Source organism: Leishmania mexicana, chromosome 34, assembly GCF_000234665.1.
Source record: "Leishmania mexicana MHOM/GT/2001/U1103 complete genome, chromosome 34".
Taxonomy (NCBI): domain Eukaryota; phylum Euglenozoa; class Kinetoplastea; order Trypanosomatida; family Trypanosomatidae; genus Leishmania; species Leishmania mexicana.
Window position 1 is genome coordinate 337,832 of NC_018338.1, and position 24,370 is coordinate 362,201.

The 24,370-nt window shown below is 58.5% G+C and overlaps 7 protein-coding genes across 7 annotated transcripts; all 7 read left to right on the top strand.

The window, feature by feature from the left end:
• Window positions 1–861: 861 nt before the first annotated feature.
• On the top strand, window positions 862–4,845 carry LMXM_34_0920 (conserved hypothetical protein; the record flags this gene model as incomplete). The annotated part of the gene is made up of 1 exon (XM_003879040.1): window positions 862–4,845. The coding sequence occupies one exon, from the start codon at window positions 862–864 to the stop codon at window positions 4,843–4,845; it is 3,984 nt and encodes a 1,327-aa protein (XP_003879089.1).
• A 1,898-nt stretch (window positions 4,846–6,743) lies between these two features.
• On the top strand, window positions 6,744–7,250 carry LMXM_34_0930 (conserved hypothetical protein; the record flags this gene model as incomplete). Its single annotated transcript, XM_003879041.1, has 1 exon — window positions 6,744–7,250. One exon carries the CDS (start codon window positions 6,744–6,746, stop codon window positions 7,248–7,250), a length of 507 nt encoding a protein of 168 aa, XP_003879090.1.
• A 1,096-nt stretch (window positions 7,251–8,346) lies between these two features.
• Window positions 8,347–9,054, top strand: LMXM_34_0940 (conserved hypothetical protein; the record flags this gene model as incomplete). The annotated part of the gene is made up of 1 exon (XM_003879042.1): window positions 8,347–9,054. The coding sequence occupies one exon, from the start codon at window positions 8,347–8,349 to the stop codon at window positions 9,052–9,054; it is 708 nt and encodes a 235-aa protein (XP_003879091.1).
• A 1,662-nt stretch (window positions 9,055–10,716) lies between these two features.
• On the top strand, window positions 10,717–11,961 carry LMXM_34_0950 (conserved hypothetical protein; the record flags this gene model as incomplete). The annotated part of the gene is made up of 1 exon (XM_003879043.1): window positions 10,717–11,961. One exon carries the CDS (start codon window positions 10,717–10,719, stop codon window positions 11,959–11,961), a length of 1,245 nt encoding a protein of 414 aa, XP_003879092.1.
• Window positions 11,962–15,548: 3,587 nt separating this feature from the next.
• Window positions 15,549–17,936, top strand: LMXM_34_0960 (conserved hypothetical protein; the record flags this gene model as incomplete). Its single annotated transcript, XM_003879044.1, has 1 exon — window positions 15,549–17,936. One exon carries the CDS (start codon window positions 15,549–15,551, stop codon window positions 17,934–17,936), a length of 2,388 nt encoding a protein of 795 aa, XP_003879093.1.
• Window positions 17,937–19,058: 1,122 nt separating this feature from the next.
• LMXM_34_0970 (putative aldose 1-epimerase) lies at window positions 19,059–20,174 on the top strand (the record flags this gene model as incomplete). Its single annotated transcript, XM_003879045.1, has 1 exon — window positions 19,059–20,174. The coding sequence occupies one exon, from the start codon at window positions 19,059–19,061 to the stop codon at window positions 20,172–20,174; it is 1,116 nt and encodes a 371-aa protein (XP_003879094.1).
• A 2,525-nt stretch (window positions 20,175–22,699) lies between these two features.
• Window positions 22,700–23,833, top strand: LMXM_34_0980 (aldose 1-epimerase-like protein; the record flags this gene model as incomplete). Its single annotated transcript, XM_003879046.1, has 1 exon — window positions 22,700–23,833. One exon carries the CDS (start codon window positions 22,700–22,702, stop codon window positions 23,831–23,833), a length of 1,134 nt encoding a protein of 377 aa, XP_003879095.1.
• Between the last annotated feature and the right edge of the window lie 537 nt (window positions 23,834–24,370).

The window sequence follows — 24,370 nt, forward strand, 5'->3', positions numbered from 1 at the left end:
TCATCTTCCTTGGCGGCCCTCCCTCGGCGGCACACGTCATGCGCATGCACACCCTAACCCCCATCGTGTAACACTCGCTTCCCTTCCCTCCCTTCCTCCCTCCCCGAGTAGGCGATTACCGTCCTTTGCTCTTCCTTCGTCTTTTCGCTTGGCATTTCGCCCATTGACAGCTCGACTCTTGCGTCGTTTGGCTGTTTTTATTTCGTTGACGCATGTGTCTGCCCATTCATATCTCCGCCCTTTTCCACCGTTGTTGTTGTCAGCCAACCACCCTCCCCCCCACGGCCCTGCATGTATGACTGTTGCTTCTCGCGAACCTGCAGAGCATCTGTCATCCCCTTGCGCGCACACACACGCACACTCTCCTCTCTCGTGCTCCTCCTCGTGGGCCTTTGCTGTTATTGTTGAGCTCCTTTTTATTCTCTGTAGAGTAGCTCTGTTCCCTACCTCCTCCTCTTGTGGGTATGCCTGAGACTCCTCCCCTCCACACGCAAACGCATACTCGTGTTCGCGTAGCTGGATTTGGCACTTGAAGGTCCGTCAGAAGCTGCTGTGCACGTCATCGCCGACTTACCTCTGCTGCCCCCCCCCCGCCCCCCTCCCTCTCCCTTCCTCCCCTCTGCCTCTCTGCCTCTTGTGCTCCTTTGTTGTTGTTTCGACTGCCAGGTCTTCGCCTTTTGTCTCGGCGTGTTCGCTCCATGTCTCTGTACTCGTCTGCTTTCTCGGGTCTTTCTGCGTCGCCTCCTTCCGTTTAACGTCTCGTCACCAGCGTGCCTGTCCCCCACACCTTCTCCCTCCTCCCTGCTCTCTCCACCCTGTCTGGCGGGCAAGCATGAGAAGTCGCCGGAGACGCCATCGATCATGAACGCCTCTGTGGATGCGGCCGCCTGGCCGATCGGGCAAACTAGTGGGGATCGCAGTAGCAGCAGCAGCGGTTTTCCACTCGCCATCTGCCTGCACCGGTACCTGCGGTGGATCGGGCAGCTCCACGGCACCATCGACGCCGTCAGCGACGATGCCTACACACTCGACCGTCTTCTTTCCCAAGGGGTGCTTCCGCTCCGTCAGCGTACTGGCGTCGCACCCACCGCGGCGGAAGCGCGGCTGCGCGCCGCTGTTTGCGCGCTGCTCATCGGAGACACCGCGGCACAGTCGGCGCGCCCGCCGGGAAACAAGTTGGCGACGTCAGCAGCAGCAACAACCAGGGGCGGGTATAACGCAGCGAGTCTCCGTGGTGCTCCCTTGCCAACACCCATGGTGCACACCGAGGCTCCTTCCTGCCCGTGTCGCGTCTACTTCGAGCAGCAGCAGCGAGAGGCGGAGATTCGCCGTCTTTCGCTCAGTCGGCAAAGCATCCATGAAGAGGACGACGACAAGGAAAGCCAAGCCGGGCAGGCGGCCATCCTCAGCACTGCGAGTGGCAGCAATGACGAGAGCAAGGATTGTGCGGTGCACCTCAGTGCAACTATGTCCCATTTACCGGCCAGGTTGAAGGATGCCTCACGCGACGTTGATAGCACCTGCAGCGGTCGCGGGTTGGCAGGTGCGCTACTCGCACACACAGTGACGCTTGGCTGCAGCGGACGCAATTCCAGTCCTCGTGGAGATGTCGCCGCTTTTGGACGGAAGGTACGCGCCGGCTCGCGCCCGTCAGTCGCGCCGTCCCAGCCGGTGCCTCTCCTCCTTCCCGTCGCTGCCGCCACGCCCTCTTCCGCCTCTTCGATTGAGATCGGCAGCGATGGACCACAGGCGAATTCTAATGGAGACGCACAACGCCGTCAGCGTGGTGGCCGCGAAGGCAGCGACTCCTCTGCTGCTTCATCTTTTCGGTCACTCCCCATACCTGTTGGTGCTGACACCCAAGCGCACCGCACTCTCCACCCCATGCTGGCCCACGTCAGGCCCGAAGATGTTCGGCGCTGCTCGCTCTGCAGTGCGCAGGTGCTGCTCGAGAGTGCGTGGCATGCTATATATCAGATGAACCTGTTGACGCTGTTGAGCGCTGCCCCCTCCATGGCCGCTCCGCTGCCCCTTCCACCGCCAGATGTCCTGCGCATACACCCGGCTGAGGCTCTCCTGCTGTTGTACCAGTGCGCCCAACGGTGCTTCGTGTCGGGCATTATCATGGCGACGTCTGTTGGTCTACCAGCGTCCTCGATGAGAGGTAGCTCATCCTCGGCGCAGGGAGGTGTGAGCGCGCAGCCGCTAAGCGCACTGGATGTGCTGCGCGGTGGCCACGGTGGCGGAGCTGCCACTACCGCTTGCCTTTCTGAGCAGCAGCAGCGGCATGCCACTGAAGAGGGTGTGCTCGCAGATCTTGCTGGCGGCCTGCTTTCCGTAGTACAAGGCGTCATTGGCACAGCTGTCGAGCAGCTGTGGCCGCGTGCGACCACAGCTGCACCGGTGAAAAAAGCAGTGGTGAACATCATGGGCGACGTGCTGAGGTTGCGCTTTGAGCTCTTCCACACTGTCTTTGTGATTCTTACCACCGAGAACGGCAGCCACGCGGCACTGGCGAAGCTGGCAACTGTCTGTGGTGAGCTACTAGCGTGTCTTCAGCGTCTTACATTCTGGCACCAGAAGGACCTCGTACCGTCCGAGCCCTCACCACGACCCTTCTCGCTGGCGCAGAGGAGCGACGGTGACACGCACCTCCCTGAGGGCGATGGACAGGGGGTGATAGGCAGCAAGGAGGCCGCGGGAGAGGCCACTGATACTGTGGCTCTGGAAAAGCTGCCGTCATCATCAACCTCTGTCGACACCAACCCTATCGACGCGGCCCATGAAGCACTCATCCAGGCATTCGCGCTGCTCGACGACCCTCACACCACTGCAGGTGGCGCTGGCGACGCCATCGACGACAAAGCTATGACTGTTTTGATGGAGGATATAAGTGTTCTGTGCTGCGTCGCAGCCCTCCTCGGGTCCTTCGCAAGGCTGGTCTGCACGCGCGAAATGGTAGCGAGTGTAGCGGCCGATACATCTCTGTCCACATCGGAGCCCGCCTTCTCCCCCTTCTCGTGGTTGTCGTCCTCGCCGCTACTACCACTGCATCATCACAGCCTCCTCCTCGACTGTCATGTCTATCCCTGTCTACAGCGACTACAAAGCTCAATTCGAGGCGACTGTAATGTGCAAGCGCGCCATCTTATCGCCCTGTGGTGGTTGCTGCGTGCAGAAACCGTGCGGCACTGGGTGTCGGCGGCAACGAGCGGGCCGTCTCACGTGCAGGGCTGCAGCGTCTTGGACACGTCAGAGGAATTGCACTCGACAGAGGGCGCCGCGTTGCAGGTTTTAGGCGTCAACATCACATTGCACGAGGACCTGAAACGTGAGGCGCAGCCGGCTCAAGAGCAGCAGCGTCAGCACTGGTCCCAGTGGCTCAAGGATGCCTCTCGAGCAGCGGTGCGTGCGAGCGACGTAGCAAATGAATTTCTTGGGCTCACCCTCATCCAGACCTGGTCCTCCGCCGCATCGATGACCGCGCCTCTGCGCTGGCAGTTGCCGGCGTCCTCGACGCCGCCCTTGTCACCGCAGACGCCCGGCGCCTTCCTCCCTTTGCCATGGATTCGTCTGTGGCTGTTACTGTGTCCCCCGCTGTTCCGCATCTCGCCCGCCGACGTCGTCGCACTACGCCAAAGAGCTCAGCAGCAGCCGCAGCACAAAGAGGAGGAGGCGCCGACCACAGCGAACCGCGGCGCGGTGCCGGTCGAAACTAAAAGAAGCGCAGCCGTCGCCACCAACAAGAAGAAGTCGATTCAGGCACGGCAAGCTTCGCCAACGAGCACTCACCAGGTCTGCAGCCGCACGCAGCCCAAAGGAGCTCAACGCACCGCCGGCGCACCTACTTCGTTGGGGGTCGCTGACCCACGCATAGGCAGCCGCAACCGCGGTGGGAGCGTCACCAACGCCACCGCCGCTCCAAGCGACAATCAGGACAAGGAGACGCAGCTTCAGCGGCGTCTGCAGCTGAGCAAAGAGCCAGTGTGCTTCTGGCTGCGATGGTCTCTTCTCTTTACACCCTCGTCTCTTGTGCAGCCTCAGTCGATCGGCGCGGACGTGCCAAAGAAGTCCTCCTCGACATTGCTGTTGTCTGCGCTTGAGTACGTTGTTACACGTTTGCGCTGCCCCACGGCCGCGTGGCTTCAAGGGCCACAGCGCAGTGCAGCGCCGTCGACGGAGCTTGTCTGCTTGCTCCAGCATGCCTTTCCTCTTTACACCCCTGCGAACGTGGTGACGGCATTAAAGGCCCAAGCGGATCTGTTTCTGGCGCGCGAGGTGGATCTCCAGCACGGAGTGGGAACTGAAACTCATGCGGCAGCGGCTCCGCTACCCATGCAGGAGTCTCTCGGAGGTCTCGCCTTCGCCCCTTATTCTTTCGCCGCTGCACTGACAGCTCTGCAGGACGTGGTAAAGCGCTCGATTCACTCACAGGTGGCAGCAGCGACGTACATCCCGCCCCACGAGCAGAACGTCTCTCGAGGCGCAATTTCTGTATCCCTATCCGCAGCAGATCCTCTTCACTCAAAGTCAAGACAGCTCGTCCCATCACCGCCTTCTATCGAGGACCCAAGTTGTAGCGTCGACAGCGCTGCAACCGTCGCTACAGTGACTCCATCAACCCAACGCAGTGGAACTCGCCGATCAACGTTGGTGGCGGCACGTGTCCTCTCGCGACGTGTCGCTGGCACGAGCGCCAAGTCCCCCGCTACAGACACAGCTACCGGTGAAGGCAATTGTGGTAAAGCTGAAAAGGCCACGAAGTCCGCGGCTGCGGATGGCATGAAGCCCGGGGCAGCTGACTCCGCGACCGCGGAAAGCGCACAACGGACGTTTGCTATCTGATCTTTGCTACACAGCGCCCCCCCCCCTCCCCCTCCACCGCCGTGCCGGATGAAGGGCACTGGATGAAAAGGCGGGCGAACGCAAGCTTCGCCTTCTTGTTTGGTGTCTGCTTTCCTTCTTGTAGTTTGTGCACAGCTGCCTGTGACGTGATCACACTGAACGTTGCGTGCGCGACAAGCCGTGGCGTGAGCAGGAGGACATCAGTTGCTTGTTCCTTTTTTTCCTGTGACGTGGCAGCACTGAGCGGGAACGATCGCCCCATTGTGCGCCGTCTGTTCATGCGCGACACTGTTTTCTTGTTGGGGGAGGGGAGGGGGGGTAGTCGCGGGCGACGCTGCCCTGGAGAAAAGAGAACACAAAAAGTGGTCAGGCACATGGACTCATTGCTAGTGCACCTCAAAGGGCGCAGCACTATGTTCACTTGGTCGTACTCCGCTGCTTTTGACTGCCGCCTCCTGGACTAGCAGCTCCACTAAGTCCTCATCCACCCCCCTTCATCATCTCTCCCACCTCCACCACCACCACCACCCCTCCCCTGTGTGTGTATATTTAGCTGTTCTAGTGGCCGCTGTGCTGCAGGGAATCAGCTCTACTGGAAAGGAAAGGCTACCTTGCAACGGGTGGCGCGTGGGCAGAGCAGCAGCGCAACTATTGCACATGCGCAGAAAGTAAAGCCCCCCTCGTGTGCTCATTTATGTATCTACGCTTATTTTGCTTCCGTCGCTCTCGGACGCGTCCACTTTGGGCACTCCCTCTTTCCTCTGATGTGCAGAGCACATGCACGCAGCGTCCTTCCACCACCCCTTCGCGACTGATTGTACTCCTCCAGGCTCTCATTCCCACAACCTCCCTTTACCCTGCGCTACCTCTCACGTCCTTTGTGTGGGGGAGGGGGTGCTTGCGTGTTTGAGGGCGTGCAACAACGGTGAGCAAGGGAGGGATGATTGGAAACGACAGTATGACGATGAGAAGAGAATCAACGCACTCGCCGCGCTGCCAAAGGCATACCTCGCCAGCAATGTATCCTCTTGCTACCCCACCCCCACACCCCCACTTCGCTTCCCTGCTCCTTACCGATCGAGGGTTGGGGTCGTTGTAAAAGCGCTTCACCTCCCCACCTCCCCCGCCCGCCTTCTTGCGTGCCCACAACGACAGGGAATCCCCTTTTGGGGTGACTGGAAAAGAAACGAGGGCAGGGAGGAGGGGGATACGCGAGTCTACCCACTCGTGGGTGGGGGGAGGGTAGACGTACCCGAGGATGCCTTAAAAACAACAGCATTCGCGCAGAGCGCTTTGGAAGTGCGAGGCGGTATCGAGAGCGCGAGCAGAGGGATACCAAGTCGTCATGCGCCTCCGCGGATATCGGAAACTCGCCCGTTAGGCCGATTTGGTAGCGCGTATCGGAATGCATTGTGATTATCGTTCGACATCACTCTCCCCCCCCCTCTCTTGTTGTACAGTGGCGCAGTTCACCCCTGCTGCTCGCCATTGTCACGCACACGTCCAACACATACGTACCCACAAGCACAGGCATCTTCCGCACCCGCCACAGCCCCCGTTTAGTAAGAGCCGCGCCGGAATACCGGGAAAGGGAGAGGGAGTGTCGCCCACTCGTTTTCCTTACCCCTTCCATTTGTTTCTTTCATTCACCCTCGCTGAGTCTCTATTTTGAAGGAACCATGCACACGGTGAGCCGTGTATGGGCTGTTGCCGCGGCTGGTCCCGCCGTTAGCGCTCGCCCGGTGTGGCAAGCGTTACGACAGCCACGCCACAGTTTTCAGGGGGGTTTGAGTTCCGCCTCTTTAGCGTCCTCCTCGCCACTGCTGCGCCTGCCCACTTCACAAACGATGGCCGCAGCTGTCTTTCCGTGTGTGAAACGCTCCCCGCACTTTCTCGCGATGGCGGTACGTCAACACGCCACGGCGACTGGTGAGGCCGCAGCATCCGCCACCAGCGCATCGGCATCCTCGCCTGGTATCTCTTCTTCATGTGGCGACCTCGGCGGCGACGATGGCATACGTATTGACCCACGTCGCCTCCCGAGCACCATCCCTGGCATCACGCAGGAGGAGCTAGCGGCGCGTATCGTGCAATACCACTCACAGCAGTCAAAGCTGGCGCAAGAAATGTCGAGCAAAGCGCTAGCGCATGATGTGGAACTCATGCGTCGGTCGCTGTCACCAAGCTCCTTTGCCGAGTACATGGCGCGTCTGGAGAAGGAGCAGCAGGCGGCGTTGAAAGAGGAAGCGAAGATGGCTGCTATGTCTCCAGTTGAGTTGCACCAGTACCGGCAGAGGAAGCGCCGGCAGGCGGTCCGGTACGAGTGGTACAAGACCCTTTTGGTGCTTGTCGCGATAGCTGGCAGCATCACCTTCCTCTTCTCTTTGTTTATCTTCTTCAAGTAATCGCATGCATTGTGACGAGTGGCTGCGCGCCGTGGGCTCCGCTTTATGGTCTTGGCCGTGTTACAGCCGCGCATTTGACTGTTCATGGTAACTTCTTGACCACGTCGGCTCACACATTCCCTCTTCTGTTGGAAGGCATCTGCAGCGGTAGTTGTCGTGGTGGTCGGATGGGTGGGTGGGGGAGGGGAAAGGAGCGGGTGCATCGCAGTCTTCTGGAATGCTGTTCGCTGCGTGAGGCGCGTGTTCTGTCCCATGCACCCGCGGCCTCTTACATCGTATGTTTTTCTCGTGCGTTATTGTGGTTGTCTTGCTTGGTGGTCTTTGTGCTCACAGGAAACAGTCGACGCACACACGCGCGCATACATATATCTCTATATATCGATATATAGAGATATATGTAGATATGGGTGTGTAAGTGCACACACACATATATATATATAGGCAACCTTACACAGAGAGAGAACGGCTCACACAAAAGGGGGGAAACGGGAGCACAGCGAACGGATGCGTTCGCCTTTCCTCCTCCTCCTCGCTGTACGCGCAAATGGGCACCGACTGCAGTGGAATGGAGAAGGCGGAGAGAGGGGAGGAGATAACGAGGGGAGAGGATCGCCACGGGCGCACGGTTCGGGTGTTATCATGCGGTGCTGCTTCTCCCTCCTCTCTCCATGTGATGGGGCAGCCAATGGCGGCACTCCCACCATCGCAGTCGCTGCCAGCCCCTCCCTCTTCTTTGTTGCTGCGGAGACCTGGCCGCAGCTGCGTACATCAGCACACCTCTACACACACGCATGCACTTAGGTACGAGCCCGCACTGCTTCCTGCTTTCTTGTATGGGTCAGCGTCGTGGTGTGTGGGTGTGTGGATGGAGACCCGCCTGTCCCCAACCCCCTGCCCCCGACTTCCCTCTCCAATGTGCTCCTTTTCTCCACACCTCTTTGTTGCTTTGGACAAGAAACGCCACGTGGGCGGACGCGGGTAGAGCAGCCTTCTCCCGCCCTCACCCCTCCCCCTCCCTAGTCGCAACTCAGGTTGGGTTTATCTTTCGTATTAGCCCTTTCTGCCGCAGCTCGCGCGGCGTGGAGGAGTCGGCAAGATGCTTGCCACGGCGCGGCCTTGGTCAGGTGTCACTGTAGGTGAGCTGGCGAGCAGCAGCACTGGTAGTGTGTGTCACTTGCAGTCGTACCTGTGTGCGCGACCCTCCAGCATGACCTGTATCGCGAGCGCGGGTGCTGGTGCTGTCGTTGCATGCTCGTCCGCCAGCAGCGTCGGTGGTATGCGACCCACCCAACTCCTGCGTCGACCGCAGACGATAAAGCCGAACCCGAATGAAGCCACCAGCGGCCAGTTTGAGAGGAGTTTCGAGAAGTTGACGGACAAGATCGAGTCGCGCCTTCCGTTCCGTCAGCACCACGTGCTGCATGGCAACATCTACGAGCACCCGTATGGCGAGCGGAGTGAACATGACATGTGGGTGGAGGCGCAGGAAGATCTGCATGGACGCGAGAAGGAGAAGCCGGCGGCACGGCAGGCACGCAGCTACTTCTCCGACGAAGACCTTTCTCCAGAAGCGCTGCACGTCCGCTCGCCACAGCTGAAGGTGGCACAGAACCTTCAGAGGCAGGCGTACGACAAGAAGATTCTGAAAACGACGGCGGAGCCGGCTGCCTACTACTACCCGGTGGTGACCTTGGAGGAGAAGCGGCGCTACCGTTGGAAGCTGATTGCTGGATGGAGCGCCGCTGGCGTGATGACGCTCACAGGTCTGCGGCACCTGTGCGAGTACATGCGCACGGCTGGTTAGCTCTGCTGCAGTCGTTTGCTTCGAAAACGCTGCTGTGTGTTGGCGCGTGTGCACACGTGTACCACCCCTGCCGCGTTTCCATCGAGCGGGCAACGAGACATGTAGATCACGTACACGTTCGTGTCTCCACCCCTCCCCCTTCCTACGGATGAGCCCGACAAAGCAACGCCAATGGCGAAGAACCCCCTCCCCTCCTCTCCCTGCTCGCGTTCACTCTCCTCTACTTGTGTTGCGCATTCAATGCAATGTGGGCCGCCCAAGTTGAAGAAGGCCCGGCAGTAACGGTGACATTGTCGTTCCTGAGGTGTCCTTTGGTCGTGTTCCTGTATGGGGGTGTGGGTGTGTGTATGTGTGCCTGAAGGAAATGATCGACGGAAAATGGTGACTGTTATTGGCTGCACGAACGCGTCGACATGACTTGTCGTTTTCTTTCTTCGCCATCGTCTCTACGCTCCGTCGCGGCGGCGACCGTCCTGCTGACTTCACCGCCCTTGTCATGTCGCCCCCAAGTCCCTCGACCTCCATCTCTCTCTCTCTCTCTCAATCCACTTTTCTTTTTTTCCGTTTGCTGTCGCTATTCGTTCTCCTCCTCTTCGCTAAACCCACACGCACGCACCCGCAACCACGGTTGGTGTCAACACCACCCCTTCGCCGCCGCCACCCCCCTCCCCACTGTCCTCACCCGTCCGACTATACTTGTGTGTTTGTTGTTGGCCGTTTTTGTGCGCCGCCTCATCCCACTCCCGCCCATACGCTCAATACAACACGATACCGCCATCGGCCCGAACAACAAAACCTTCTCTCTAACACGACACCAAAACTGTTTGCTGCGCGCGCACGCACACGTCCACGAAGTAGTCGTCTTATTCGGCGCCTCTCCGCACCAACCCAACTCCACACAAATATACCCTTCGCTCACTCTCTCCCTTCGCACCCAATCTCTCGTTGGCTCCTCACCCACACACACATACAGGCACTCACGCCCGCCACGCTCCTCTGCTGTGCTGCACGCCCCACTTTTCCCCTTCCTTTTTTTCTTTCTCCTGTCTACTCGCCCCCTCTATCTCTGCCCCTCACAGAAACGTTTCACCAGCCATAGAGATAGACAACCGCATCATCCCCACCACATACTAGGTAGCCACATTGGTACCCCCCCCCGCCACGCAACACCGCGAACGCGCGCAGGCGCACACAGCAGAACAGGGGCGAGAGACACACACAAAAGGAAAAACAAAAAATAGAAGCGCCGTCGCCACGCAGCGTACGAGCCGGAAGGCACGCACACACACACACACACACGCACGCACACGCCTGCACATGCTTTGTTTACATACATAAGATAGCAAGGCACGATTCGAGAAGAAAGCGCACTCACACGTGTAGCAGTCACTTGCGAGGTAAGCCTTCTGCTCATACAACACATACACACACACATACACACTTGTGCATCGAAGAAATCTTGATCGTTTCTCTTTTTTGTTGGTGTTGGTCTGTTTGTGTGCGTGTGCGTCTTGCGTTGTTTCGTGTGCAGCGAAAGGAGGATAAATTCCCAGAGTCGTCGAATACGGACGTCTCTCTCTACGTATATATACACATATATATATATCCACTACCACTGCACCCACACAAAAGAACGGCATACAACCTGAAGTGAAGAGAAACATGGCATACACGGAGAGCCACGTCAACAAGGCCATCGACGTGTTCCTCGACACCCGGAGCGGCTCGCCGCCTGCGGTGACCAGCGCCAATGCCACCGTCTCTAACAACACTGTGGACCACAACCGATTTGCCACGATGATCGCCCTACAGAACCGCCTCCTGAGCATCATGGCGGAGGCACAGACGATTGTGCAGCATCTGCAGCAGAACGGCTTCTTCCCTCGCGGCTCTGGCACCAACCCGGAGGAGGATGCGGCCAACATAATCATGCAGATGCTACGCGCCAGCCTTGAGGCATCCAACTCGTCGATCACGTCACCGAGCGGGATGGGGAGCGGCTTGCCATCGGTCATGGACACCGGAAGCGCTCAGCGCGTGCCCAGTCCCAACTCGACGAACATGCCTGCTGGCTTGGACGACGTGTCGTCATGGGCTCCGACCAAGTCGTCCCCTGACAACAACAGCCACAGCCGTAGCGACACGGACAACGCAATCCACAGCGCGGTGTCGCACAACGCCATCGAGGAGTTTCTTCTCTCCGGCCAAGACGCTCAGCAGCAGAAGCAGCTGCAGCAGCAGAACTACTCGAGCGCTGCGGGTGCAGACCACAACGAAGAAGGCGACGAGCTACCGGAAGGCTCGGAGATGCTGGCGTTTGTGGAGTTCAAGCGCGGCCGCGTCCGCAAGTACGTGTGCGACCACCGCATCGAGCCTGGCAACTACGTCCTCGTCGACGGAGATCGTGGTACAGACTGCGGCCTATTGGTGCAGACAATCGAGCGCAAGCCGAACAACGAAACAGCCGTTGTGTCGATGGAGGGCTGCGACATCCGCGACGACAAGATCAAGCTGGAGAACGGCCGCGTTCTGCGCCAGGCCTCAGAGGAAGACATCGACCGCCTTCACAACATCATCGCGAACGCCGAGAGCGTTGCGCTCAAGACGTGCCGTCAGCGCTGTTTGGAGCTCGGCATCGACATCGACCTACAGGATGTGGAGTACCAGTTCGACATGAAGAAGATCAGCTTCTTCTTCGACTGTGACCACAGCGTCGACTTCCGCTCCCTCGTGCGGGAGCTCTACCGCACCTTTGGGGCGCGAATTTGGATGGAGAACATCAATCCCAAGGTCAAGAACTCTATGCCGGACGCTAGTGGCCACGAGCGCGGTCACGGTGGTGGTCACCACGGCAATGGCGGCGGCTGGCGCAATAACCACCGCGGCGGGCGCGGGCGTGACTACTGAGATGACCACGGTAGAAAAGCACGTGGTAGCCGAGCGAGTTTCCGCTGGCAAGCCACGTCGCATCTATTTGTCAGTTGCTGTTTTTCTTCCATTACCAGACTCTCGTAGAATGGCGGCCCGCGACGACAAGCGCACACGCGCCCTCGTCAACGCGTGTCAGAGCCTCACTGGAAGTGGTGGAGCGAATAGAGGGGAGGGAGTGATGCGGGAGGGAGCGCATGCAGGACAGGGGTGCGTACGTGAATCCGTCCCTTCATGTTTTGTATACTCCAGGGATGGGGCTCTCAACTCCCACACACGCGCGCACACAGCGCGATTTGCCCTCTTTCTCTTCGTCTCTCCAGCCATGACACCACCACCACCACCACCACCACCCTTCTCCAGCTTCAGTAGCACACGCGTTGTTTGGTATTCAAAAGGAAGAGGCGGAGGAGGAGAAGTGTTCGGCGTTGTTTACTAGTTTTTCTTTCTTGTGCTCAGTCCCTAGCAAGTCCATGCCCACCATGCGCCCCTGTCCTGCATGTATATATCTGTATGTCCCTCCCCCTTCTCTCCGCTGTGGCTCCATGTATCGTGTCGGGCTGCCTCGATCGCAGTGACGCGCATGCGGAGGGCAATCAAAGGAAGCGCAAATAGGAGCGACAGAGGAAAGGGACAGGGGCAAAAATTTGAAAAGGAAACAGATGTCTCGGCGGAACGGTGGCACGCTTGCGTGAGGCGTGTCGCTTGCCAACGCCCCATGCGCTATGACGGGAGCGGCGTGTGGAAAGAGGGAGTGAAAAGGGGGAGCATGACACGGCACGTACACACACACCCGCACGCACACAAAAAGCGAACAGCCCACCCCCTCACACACACATACATACACAAAAGAAAAAAGATATGTATATGCGTGTATACGTGTGTGGTGGTGCTGGCATCTGGCCCCGTTTATGCTGCTCCTACACTTGCCTGACTTGTGGGTCCATAAGTGTTTCTGTGTTGTTGTTGTTCCCTTTTGTTGCTCCTCCCGTGTGTTTCCTTTTTCTCGAGCGTTTTACTGTTCAGCGTGGTTGATGCCATCCTCACCTTCTCTGCATACCAAGCGTGCCTGCCTCCCTCTCTCCCCCTCTCCTTTCTGAGTGTGTGCATAGGTAAGATACCTTTGACGTGTTAGTGTTCTTCTCTGAACGTTTCTCTCGCATACGACTTCCCGTTTTTTTATTATTTTTCGCCGTTTTCGTTTTGTTTTTCTTTTGCCCTTTCTTTTTTGTTTTTTTTTGGTAGTGTGTGTGTGTGTGTGTGTGTGTGTGTGTGTGTGTGTGTGTGTGTGTGTGTGGCAACGCGGGTGAAAAAATCTGCCTCTCGCTGGACAGCAGAGAGCGAGAGCTTGTCGTTGTTTCTCTCACAGCCCCATGCCGCTAGCTGTGTCGACTCCATCCCGATGACCTGTGGCCTAACTGTCATGAGACCTCATTCCTCTCTAACAGCTGGGCATCTTCATTTTTTTATGCTTTTAAAGTAAAGGCAAAAAGCGTATAGCAGTGCTCGGCACAATCGCGTAAGGCAGTTTGGCGGGTGATAATGAGGGTAGAGCGGGGCTATGGTGAGACCTCGACGATGTTTCGTTGCGCACTCATACACAGTGCAGATGCGAACGTCATGAATCACTCTCATGAGGTGTGTGTGTGTACTTCTGCGCACGTGCTCCTCCTCTTGTGGTGGTGGTGGTGGTGTGCGCACAGTCCCTTCTCTGGTTTATTTATTTTCACTCGTCTCCACCATAGAGAAAAACAAAAGCCGAGGAAAAAGGGGAATTTACAAGAAAGAAGTCTGCCTGTTCGTGCTTCTCTGTGTGCGTGTGCGTATGTGTGCGTGGGTGTGGGTGCACTGAGGTGGTGGCAGCGTGCCCCAAGGAGGAAGAGAGGGGTGCAGTCGCGCGCGCGCACACACACACACGCACACACACAAACTACTGTGAGAAGGGAGGAGCAAAGTAAAATCACAGGTGAGCTTTTTTTCGCTCTTGGAATACAAGTGGCGCATATGGGCAAGAGGGCGGCGGTGGTAGTGGTGGGGTGTGGTGGCGGGCAGGATGGAGGTAAAGTGGAGGCAGTGGTGGGCCAGTTAGGCGAACAAGAAGCGAAGGACTCTTCCTCTCGTTTTGTCTGTAGTGACTGCACGGTTCGCGTTCTCGATGTTTGTTGTTGTTTTTCCCACTTGCCTTATCCTTTGCGCCATCCATCTTTCTCTTCCCTCCCTCCCCTGTCTGATCTTCGTCTCGGCACCGTTTCGTTGTTGTTGTTGCTTTCTTTCTCTCTGAGGATAGCATGCTTGTGCCTGCGTGTTCGTGTACACCTGGCTTCATGTGCCTCGCTCTCTTCTTGTCGCTTTGTTTCTTGACACCTTCTGCATCGCCGTCCTCCTTCATTTCACACACACACACGCACGCACCCCCTCCCCCTTCCCCTCCTTCGCCGCCGCCTTCTCCTTCTCCCACTCATTGCGAGTCAAGCACAGAAGGAATTTACACCCCCGCACGGGCAAGCGTCCCGGGCCACATTATAGACAAAGACGGCTTCTTGGGTCGAGAAAAACGTGAACAGTGGCAGTCCTTGGCGACTTTGCAAGCTCTGCCTTTCCTCTTGCTCTCAGCCTCCACGTTTTTTTTCTTTGCAAGTAGTCTGCTTCTTTTTTTTGTTTGGTTTCTCTGCCGGCGTCAGCGTGTTGATGTCGCTGTGTGTGTGCGTGTGTGTGTGTGTACGTTAAGTGGTGCTCACCCTCTCCCTCTCCCCAACCCACCCCACTCCCCCCCCCTCCGACTCCTCTTGTGCGTGTTCTTTCGATTTTTTTTTTTCGTTTTTATCTAACTGTGCGGTGATTTTGTTTTATCTCCGTCTCTCTCTCTGTGTGTGTGTGTGAGGGAGAGAGGGTTCTACTACTTCTGGTTGTCGGCGCTGTTCCTCTCGCCATGTTGTTGTTTGTGCCCCTCGTGCACGCTTATCAGACAAGAAAAAAAAAAACAGACAAGAAGAATGGTGCTCGAGGACAAGACGACGCGTTCATGTTCGCCGCGGACTTGTGAGGAAACGATAGACGAACTGTTAAAGATGAGAGAGAGACAGGAGCGATGGATGCTGTGCAGCAATGTGGGTGAGCTGAGCTATCTAGGTGTGCCCTTCGACCCAGGGTCGCACCTTCTCACGCCCCTGCTCTTGCGTGCAAGAGCACATAGACATATGCACATATGTTCCATCGTGTTCATCAACCCGGACGTGCGTTACTGAGGACGACTCCCGCCTTCGCATTGCTAATTCAAGTGCTCTCGTGCTTCTTCACTCCTCCCCCTCCCCTCCCCCATCCCTACCTTCTCTTCCTCCTGTGCTCTTTGCCCTACGCAGTACCTCCGCCTCGTTTCGAAACAACATCTCCTTCGTGCCTGCCCTCCTCCACTCCCTTTTCACTCCGCCGCTGTTGAGAGAACAGACGTCGTCGTCGTCGTCGGTGGTGTGTGGTGGCAGCGCAGGAGGCGAAGGAGCACGCGTGTCTTTCCTTCTCACCTGTCCCTCGCCCTCTCTTAGCCTTGTGCACTTAATCAAATCGCCGCAATGTTGGCCTGGTCGCTGCCACTGCTGCGCCGCCGCGGCACGGGTCACGTCGTGAAGTACCTGGAGGGCGTGCCCACCCCCACAAGGCTTATCGACCACCTCGCTGGCGCCGACCTGCATGCGTCTGCCGAGTTACCCTTCTTTACTACCGTGCCACGCTACGTGGACGTGCAGCGGGAGCAGCGTCTGTCTCGCCTGTACTTTCACCATGTTCTGTACCCCGCTGGAGGGGCTCGGCTGCCCTATCAAGCAGTCGTCGTGCGCGGAGGACGTGCGGTGCGCGCCTCAGCGACGCACCTGCTGCGGCTAAAGAAGGCGACGAGTCGGATTCTGCACCATGCAGAGCAACAGCAGCAGCAGCAGCAGCAACAGTCCACCGCGGTCGTTGCCCCGGCGGCGCGCCGACCAAACCCTCTCGCCGTCCCATCCTCCCAGCTCGGCCCCTCCAGCCCCGCATCCTCGTCGCCTGCCGCAGCAAAGATGTCCGTCATGAGCGCCAGCACGGCAGTTCCCACAGAGGACGTTCCAGCCGCGGCGTCGTGGGCGCGAGTGGACCCTGCGAGGCGGCCGTACTTTTCCGCCGGGACACCACGCAGCCACGAGCACCGCCACAGCCCTCACCAGTCTCCAGAAGACACGAAGCGGTCGGCGAGGGTGGTGGAGGACACGACTTTGGCTCCGCTGCGAGGGGTTCTGGAGCACTTCTGGAATGAAGCGAAGACAACGAGGAACCCGTCGAGTCAAGACGTCACTGGTGGGCTGCCCTCTGCCTCCCTTTCAGCTACGAACGAGATGGCGGAGCGCGTTCGGCAGCTGCTTGTGTCTCCCGCGGCTGGGCTCTTGTGGATGCCAGCCTCTGCATCCCTGCCAAACGCCGCGGGTACCTGTGAGGAAAGCAGACACACTTCCAGCAGCCTCTCTGACAGCTCAGAGCGGCGCTTCTGGACAGAGTTGATGGCGCACGTACAGGAGCGAGTGACAGGGATGACGATACATGTGGGCGGTGACGGTGAAGTGAAATCCCCTGCAGCCGTGCGTACGTGCTTGTATGTGCAGACGCGGCTTCCCCCGTCAGCGACAGTAACACTCCCGTTAGCGCAGGTGCGCGATTATGTCCACGACAGCAAGGAGGCACCAGGTGACCCCGGCGTGCACGATGACGCGAGCGAGCATGTAGTTTGTCGGCTTGCTGGTGGCCTGGAGCCGGTGGTGTCGTTTGCTGTGGGTCGCCCACTGACCCCGGTCACGACCAACGGCGCTGCCACCTCGCCGTCGGATCTCGCCTTCGCGCACGTGACGTGCCTGACGCGACTCAACATGCGCGTGGCGTCGGCGCCGTTGGCAAAGGCCCCAGCAGTGGCAGCAGCAAGCATGTCATCCGGTACGCATCCGGTGAAGGAAGCGGTGTCCGACTCTGGCGACAGCACCTCTCCCTCTGCGGAGCCGTGGCGCTTGGGCGGTGTTGGGTTGGACCTCATGACACCTCTGCACGCCCGCACTGTTGCGGAGCGCCACCCCGCGAAGCCCTCGGCTCACACAAACGGACGCTTGACGGCGCTGACGGCAAATGGCATCTCCAACGTGAAGGCAAACACGGACGGCGTAGAGACAGGCCGGTACGTTATTGGACGAACGGACGCAGAGACGTACGTGCTTCCGCAGCGTGAGCTGCTACTGACGCTTCACGTGCCCACTCACACAGAAGACATGTGCGCCGCGCAAAATCAGGAAAGACTGCGCCGGCAGGTGCGCATAGGCCGAGCAAGTGGTGCAGCGATGTCGGCAGCGTGGCCAACGGAGCATGCACGGCTCACCTCTTCGCGCCGCGCAGAGGGGCAGTACGCGAATACGATGAGCGCGAACGAGACAGGCGTGCATCGTACAAACGCGCCGCTGCAAACGGCTACAACGCCCCTCGCGGCGTCTCCGTCGATGCCACTGCTTGTGTCCCGCACCAGTTACGAAGTGCGCGCGCTTCCAGGTGACGTCGTGTACATTCCACGAGGCTGGGGTTTTGACGTGCAGCGCATTATCGGCACGGCCACCATCGACAACAGCAGCCGCGGTCGAAAGGGAGGTCGTGACGCGGACAAGGTGGACTTCTGCGATCACCGCGCCGTTGCAGCCCACAAAGGGACGTGGCCTGGCAGCCGGCCAGAAATGCCGTCGAAGAGCAGTGAACCTGGCGACACAGAGTCTCATGTGGCGTCGACAGCATCGGTGCAGCTCACCTCCGTCGAGGTGGACGCCTTGTGCCTCAACTACCAGCCATACCCCGAGCTGACAGAGGCACAAGCGGCCGTCTACGTCTCGGCGAACTACGTGCACAGCGGTGTCGACGAGTTCTACGAACGCGGAGGCAACAGCGTCTATCGCTCGTACCAATAAAAGTGAGCGTGCCTGTGACAGCGGCACTCACGGAGGAAGCGCTGCCGGGGACTTTGCTAGCTGAGCAGCAACGCTCACCTGATCGCTCTCCCCCTCATCTTTCTCTCTATCGCCACGCAACACGCCTCACCCCTCCCCCTCTCGCAACACCTCATCGATCTTATGTCCTTGAGCTTCGGTTGGACAATGACCGTCATGCTAACGCAGCTCCGTGTCGACTTGAGATTAAAGAATCTCGGCGTGTGCGTGTAAGATGCCTCTCTCCTGCTTTCCTCCTATGGACGCCTCGCTTCCTGCTCGGGTTACGCCGGTGATGGCTGTGACCGTGGCTGTTGTTCGTCATCTCTCCCCTCCCCCATACTTCACAGTTCTCAGCGACTTTCGTATCTCTCTGTTTTTCAAGCCACCGCTGTTTCGTTTTGGATATTGTTGTTTCGTACTCCTCTCCATCACCCACGCCTCTTCACGCGCAACGAGATGGCACTAAAAATGAAAAGGCAAAGCGCAGCAGGTGGCAACCCGCATCAGCGTGTCTCGCACTTCGTCCTGCCTTTGGTTGTGACCAGCGCACAAAACGAAGAAGCGCAATGATATCAGAGAACATAAGACATGGTGGGGGTGTTGGGGGGAGGATGCGACATGCATGTGTATACATGCACGCCGACTTTGTTGTAGCCCCGTCAATGAAGGGAGACAAAGCAAAAAAAAGAAGCGCGATACAAATGCGTCGTTGACGTCACGTAGCCATCCTCCTGTGTCACATGCGCTCTCCTTCGGCATCACCTCCGCCCCCCCCCCCCCCCTCTCTGTCCATCTATGGCCGCATGTGCATGTCGCACGCCCCCCTCCCCACACACACCGTTTGCTCTGTCGTACACACTCCGACTGCCTTCTTCAAAGAAAAAAAGGAACGTTTGTTTCCCGCTCGTGCACTGCTCACCCTGTTGGACTCTTCTGCTGCCGTTTTCTTTGTTGTTCTCTCGCTCTAGGTCGCCTTGCTGCACTCGTTGCCTTTCTTCCTCCTCCCCCAACACTGCAGTTGGGTCCGCTGACGAAGTGGTCCTCCCCTTGCCTTCCGCCTTTCCTATCTCCTTCACCTTTTCACTCCTCTTCCTCGTGACCATGACGTTCGGCATCAAGGTCGAGCCCTATGGCTACGACAAGCTCGTGTGGCTGGAGACAGACGCTCTCAAAGTGGGCCTCACCAACTACGCCGCCTCCGTCGCCTCCATCCAGGTGCACCACCCCGCCAATGACAACTGGATCGAGGTCAACTGCGGCTACCCGAAGAACCCCGAAGAGGCTTACACCGACCCGGACTACATGGGCGCCACTGTAGGCCGCTGCGCCGGTCGCGTCGCCGGAGGCGTGTTCACGCTGGACGGCGTCAAATACTACACGCAGAAGAACCGCGGCGAGAACACCTGCCACTGCGGCGACGACGCGTACCACAAGAAGCACTGGGGCATAAAGCTGATTGAGACGGCCAATGTGATCGGCGTCCGCTTCAACTACACTAGCGCGCACATGGAGAGCGGCTTTCCCGGAGAGGTACAGAACTACTGCACCTTTACGATCGAACGCAGCAAGCCCAACGCCCTCAAGACCATCTACGACTCCTACATCACTGACAACACCCCGTGCGATGCTTCTCCCATCAACGCATTCAGTCACACCTCCTTCAACCTGAACGGCATCCCCGGCCAGCGGGATGGTGAGAAGAACTGGATGCAGCCAGAGAGCGTGCACAACCACTGGCTCCGCGTGCCGGCAAGCCGGGTGGCCGAGGCGGACCGCATGGCCATTCCGACTGGCGAGTTCCTGTCAGTTGAGGGTACCGGGCTCGACTTTCGTCAGGGGCGCGTGATTGGCGACTGCATCAACGACGTGGCGCTGCTCGACCGCGACCCGTGCGGCTACGACCACCCCCTCGCCATTGATGGCTGGGAGAAGGGCAAGCTGATGCTGCACGCCGAGGCGAAGAGCCCGGTGACGAACATCTGCATGAAGGTGTACTCGACCTTCCCATGCATGTGGGTGTACACGGCGAACAACAAGCCGCTGCCGGCGAGCGGCGGTCCGGGCCAGCGCTACGCGCGTTGGACTGGCCTGCTGGTCGGCCCCCAGAACTTCTCTGACGTAGCCAACCACTACCCCAAGTACCCGTCTTGCATTGTGCGCCGTGGCGAGCGCCAATACTCAGAGACGACAATCAACGAGTTTACGATTGAGCAGTAGGGGCCGACGTTAAATACACAAATGCGTAGGCTGGGAGGAGGAGAACGGGGTGCAGACGGGGTTTGATCGAAAGGGTGGCGATGCTTCTTCACTGTGAAAGGAGGATGAGAGTGCTGGAGGGGGAGGAAGGGCCCGCGAGAAGCAAGATGCGGCTTCAGTGCGACTAAAAGGCACAACTGTTGACGTTTTTTTTTCTTCGGTGAGCAGCGTTAGTGAGCGCACACGTAATTTTGGCCTTACCTTTTTTGTTGTGCTCTTGCTCTCGCTCCTTCTCCGCTGCCTCGCCTTCTGTCTCCGTTGGACCTCCCCCCTCCTCAGGTCTCCCTTCGCACACCCACACGCACGCACACATACACACCATTTCCCCTTCCCCCACACGCAGCCATCACTAGCGACGCGACAACCGCGTTGGTGCACGTCTACTGAGGTGCTTTTTTCCGTTTTTTTTGTTTGTTTTCTCTGTGATGCACGCGTCGTTTCGTGACATGTGCTCTCACCGTGTTTTTCTCAAAACCCTTTCTGCGTGTGTGTATGTTCTATTAGCTTTCTCCTCCCATTTTTCAGGGTTCTCCACACCTCTCGCTCTTCCCCCGCCCCGCGAGGTCCTTCCTCAATCTGCAAAGGGCAGCCGAGTCAGTTGCCTGGATGTTCACTAGCGCTCAAGCTCACCCTTTTGTATACGCCTACATTTATCCCCGGGGACGTGCCTCCTTGCTCTCTTCCTTTTCTGTGTGTGTGTGCGAGTGTCCTCTACGTGAGGTCGGCTGCTTCATTCGACTCGAGGAGGCAATGGCAACGCGCATACAGGGGCAATGCACGCAAAGAAAAATATCATCGAAGAGTAGTTCTCTCTACCAGCTCCGCCCCCCTCGCCCACCCACCCAAGCCCTTTTGTCCCTTTTTGAGGAAGCCAAGCGGCCCTCTCCCCCTTATCCCTCCCCCTCCTGCGAATGCCGAAGCACCGCTGGCAGTGGCAGGGTCAAACGTCTGCGACACAAGGGAGGGAGGGGGTGGCCAGTACGATTCATTGCTGCTGATGTCGGCTGGCCGGGTCCTCGACGGCGTGGCGTCGGAGCGACATGCCACAGCGAACACGCGTGCGCCATCCACATGATAGGCAAAGCGTCAGCCTGACTCGAGCGTATCCCACACCCGGCCCTCACACTGCCTGCTGGTGCGGGGGAGCCCTGAAGTACCCCTGAGGGGGTAGCATTTGGGCCGGAGGCCGTGCTCCAATGGCCGGGTCAGCGCACTGCTGCACTGGCTTGTGTCTCCGGCTGCTTCGCACCAGGCGATATGGACCCTGTGGCAGGGCCGGGGGCAGCAGAGTGGTGTTCGACTTGCATTTTATCGCAGAATATCAGCACTTTAAAATTTTACAGAAAAAGGAAAGGTACGAAATTGGTGAGGGGACGTCGCCGCTTATTGCTCTAGGCCGCGGCAACACATATACGTGTGCGCTCGCCGCTAAGTCATCATCTCTCCTCCTGTCACAGTGTCCCTTCTCTCTCTGTAGAGAGGCGATGAGCGCGGATAGACGAGCGAGGCAAGTTCAGGTGTCTCTGCGACACGAGTGCGCAAGTAGATGTGTTACCGCGGGAAGTGTATTTTCTGGGCTCTGTGAGCACCCTCCCTCTCCCCACTCCCCTCCACCCCAAAGTGCCCTTCTGCCCTGCTGCCTCCGCTGTGTACTTGAGCGCGGGGACCTGAAAAACGTCCTCTCAGAGCGGTGAAAAACTTGCAGAGGTGTGTGTGTATGTGTGTGCTCGTGTGTCGTGCTTCTCAATACGTCACACTAAAGCACGCCAGTGCACACACACACACACACCTACTCACGCCTAAACCGCAGAAGCATCAGGACCCGCCTAAGACAAGCGAAAGAAAAAGGACGCAATGATGCGGTTCCTGACGACGCAATTCGCACGGTGACTCGCGCGCAGCCCTTCAGGCAGTAAAGAAAAAAAGGCCATGAGAACAAGAGCGAGGGTCAGAGGAAGCGTACACGCTACTCATCCTAACCGAGAGGCGAACGCGTTGCGTGTGAGAGAGTCGACCAGGCACGTCCTTTCCGTGCGTTGTTGAGTGACGGGATCGGCGCTCCTCTTTTCTGTCGCGGTTTTTCCCTGCAGTGGCCGGCGTCACACGCGTGCCCCCGCGTTGTCGATCACTCACTCTCGCTCTCGGCACTCCTTTGTGGCCCCCCTTCTTCGTCCCCCTCCCCGCTCTCACCGACGTCATCACTTGCATCTTCTCCCTATCTCGCTTCTCGTGTCCATCCTCCTCCTCGCTTCGACACTGTCGCACCCAATTCCCTTACCTTTTCCACTCTTCTCTCGAGATTGAACTGTCCACGGGACACACTTCGCTCTCCAGTCCCTCTCTTCCGCTGCTGCGCCTCGGGTCACCTTCGCTTCGCCCCCTTCTCCGCGAACAAACGCCACGATCATCACACATAGCTGCCGAGCTCGTTCACTTCCACTCACCTCACCTCCCACCCAAGAACGACGAAAAAGAAAAAAGCAGTCATGCCCTTTCAGGTTGAGGTGCGCCCGTTCGGTGCGGGCAAAATGATTTGGCTCAAGACGGACTGTCTGCGTGTCGGGCTCGCCAATTTCGGTGCCACTATCAGCTCAGTGCAGGTCCTCCACCCCCAGCGGCAGAAGTGGATTGAGATCAACTGCGCCTTTCCGGAGAGCGCCGCTGAGACGGAGGCGGATACCGACTACATGGGGGTGACGGCGGGACGCTGTGGCGGTCGCGTGGCTCACGCCACCTTCAAGCTTGACGGTGTCACCTACCACACCGATAAGAACATGGCTGGCAGACACACGTGTCATGGCGGACACAGCGCCTTCAACAAGAAACACTGGGGCTTCGTCGTCTCGGAGACGGGGACAGAAATCGGCGTCACCTTCAACTACACTAGCGCGCACATGGAGAACGGCTTCCCTGCTGAGCTGGTGAGCAAGGTCACGTACTCGATTGAGCGGACGAAGCCGAACGTGCTCAAGACGCACTACGACTCCTACATCCCGGAGACGAGCCCGGCAGATGCCACCCCGGTCAACATCTTCAACCACGCCTACTGGAACCTCAACGGTATCCCAGAGCGCAACGGCAAGTGCAACGCCGTGTGGGAGCAACCGCAGAGCGTGCACAACCACTGGCTCCGCGTGCCGGCAAGCCGGGTGGCCGAGGCGGACCGCATGGCCATTCCGACTGGCGAGTTCCTGTCAGTTGAGGGTACCGGGCTCGACTTTCGTCAGGGGCGCGTGATTGGCGACTGCATCAACGACGTGGCGCTGCTCGACCGCGACCCGTGCGGCTACGACCACCCCCTCGCCATTGATGGCTGGGAGAAGGGCAAGCTGATGCTGCACGCCGAGGCGAAGAGCCCGGTGACGAACATCTGCATGAAGGTGTACTCGACCTTCCCATGCATGTGGGTGTACACGGCGAACAACAAGCCGCTGCCGGCGAGCGGCGGTCCGGGCCAGCGCTACGCGCGTTGGACGGGTATGGGACTCGAGCCCCAGTACTTCCCGGACGGTGCGAACCACTACCCCAAGTACCCGTCTTGTATCATTCGTCGTGGCAAGAGTCGCTTCACCGAGACTATGCTCAACGAGTTAACCGTCGACTGCAGCTCAAAGATGTGAGTTGGCATCGAAAGGAACGATGCTTTTATCTTCTCTCTCCGCACCCACCCCACCGCCACCCACACATGTACATCCCCCTCGGCCTGTGGAAGCGCGAACACGGGCGCATACGCGCACTTACGTGAGGACATGCATCGATACAGACACACGCAGGGCGAGGCACATGCGCCTTTACACGAAGAGGGCGCGGTGTCTGTGCTGCTGGTCAGCCCTCTGCGTCCGCGCTTATGTGTGTGTGTGTGTGTGTGTCTATTGCTACGTGCTGTGTGACTGCCATCTTCTGTCCGCCTACATCACTCCCACAAGGCACTGGGGTGTATGTCTTATTCATTGGGCCAATTCCATTCACGTGTGCCTTTCCATCAGGGCACCCATCCCGGCGTGTTTCTTTTTTCTTTTCTCTTCGGGTGCCCGCGAGCAGACAACTTTAATCGTATCCTCCTCACTCGTTAGTACTGCTCCCTATTCAGTACCACGTAGGTAATACACATTCATGCTCGCACAGCTCTCCCCCCCCCGCCCTTGTCGTGCATTGGT